The sequence below is a fragment of the Coturnix japonica genome, chromosome 23 (assembly GCF_054131305.1).
Source record: "Coturnix japonica strain WE chromosome 23, WE-NBRP24, whole genome shotgun sequence".
Lineage (NCBI taxonomy): Eukaryota > Metazoa > Chordata > Aves > Galliformes > Phasianidae > Coturnix > Coturnix japonica.
Window position 1 is genome coordinate 4,356,965 of NC_140685.1, and position 1,521 is coordinate 4,358,485.

Sequence of the window (1,521 nt, forward strand, 5' to 3'; positions counted from 1 at the left end):
TCTGTTTTGCATCACCGTGTTTATTGGGCATGCTTAAAAAAACAAACAAACAAAAAACCAAACAGAAATAGAAAACTGAAGAGATGCATAGGCTGCCCTATCGCATGCTCTATGTGCCTACCCAAACACAACTACCTCGGATGCTCATTGTAACCATTGCTGCACCGGGACGCTGCACATGTGGGTGTTGGGGTGTGCTGGGCACAGAACCCGGAGGGGATCCAGGGGTGGAGGTGGCACAGTGAGCAGTGCCCGTAGAGATGCATGCAGCCCAAATCCCACTGCCTGTCCTCTTCCTGCAAGTATGGGTGCAGCCTGAGTGCCCACTGCATCCCAGGTGGGCACACCCTTTTGGGATCCCACCCTCTCCCCACACCTTCCCAACCAAACCAAAGCGGCACCATCCCATCCGCCTCCCTCCCCACGCTCCACTGACCCCCACAGTGCCGAGTGAGGAGGGAAGGGAGGGGAGGAGAGGGGTCCTGGCCAGCAGCCCACCTGCATCCCACCGGGCTCAGCACACGGTGCAGCTGTTGGTTTTGTTCATGGGGGGCCGCAGCCCGTGCTCGTTGGGGAAGGTCTCCCTCCTCCTGCAGAGCGCAGGGCCGAGGCGTCCGGGCAGCTGGGCTTGCTGCAGCAGCTCCCTGAAGACCTCCAGCACGTTCTCGTTGTCCTTGGCTGACGTCTCCACGAAGCGGCTGTTCCAGTCCAGCTCCACCAGTGACAGCGCATCCTCTGCCGGCACCTGCCGCTCACCGCCGATCTCCGCCTTGTTGCCCACCACCACGATGGGAGGGAATTTGTCCTCCTTCACCTCCAGGATCTCCTCCCGCAGACTCTTGACGCTTTCAAAGGATTCGGCATCATCGACAGCATAAACCAAAGCGAAGGCGTCGCTGTTCTGGATGGAGAGCTTCCTCATGGCTGGGAAGGAGTAACTGCCGCTGGTGTCCAGGATCTCCAGCGTCACGGTGGCCCCGCTCACCTCGTACTCCTTGCTGTGCAGCTCCTCCACTGTGCGTCGGTGCTTGGGCTCAAAGGTGTCCAGCAGGAAGCGGCGGATCAGGGCCGTCTTGCCCACGCCGGCAGCACCCAAGAAGACCAAGCGCACATGGCTCTTCTCCTTCCCTACCAGGGACATGGCTGGGAGCAGAGAGGACGGGATGTTCTACAGCTGCCACTCAATGTTTGGCCGTCCCTGGGTGGCTGCAGTGCCGCTGTCCGTTCGTCTGTCCGTTCCTGATCCCGGTTCTGCAAAGTTTGGTGCCACCTCTTTGCAAACTCCCGGAGGACGCTGCTCATCTTTTATCCTGGTTCCAATCTACCATGTGGCACCCGGCTGTCCAATCTCTGTAGGTTTAGGGTGCTGAAGGAAGGGAGGGCAGGGAGGGAGGAGAGCGGGGTGCTGCGGGCCAATCCGCGCCGCGCAGTCTTGGAAAGCCACTGCGGTCCTGGAGAGCACCGTGCTGCGTTGCGCAATTGCATGTGTAACTCGCCGCTGCCAGCAGAGCCGGGAGCTGG

The 1,521-nt window shown here is 60.2% G+C and overlaps 1 protein-coding gene across 1 annotated transcript; it reads right to left on the minus strand.

Annotated features, from left to right (window-relative positions):
- On the minus strand, window positions 1-1,278 carry LOC107321967 (ras-related protein Rap-2a-like). The gene has a single exon (XM_015879507.3). It carries the CDS (start codon window positions 1,139-1,141, stop codon window positions 515-517), a length of 627 nt encoding a protein of 208 aa, XP_015734993.1. The 5' UTR covers window positions 1,142-1,278; the 3' UTR covers window positions 1-514.
- Window positions 1,279-1,521: the final 243 nt, after the last annotated feature.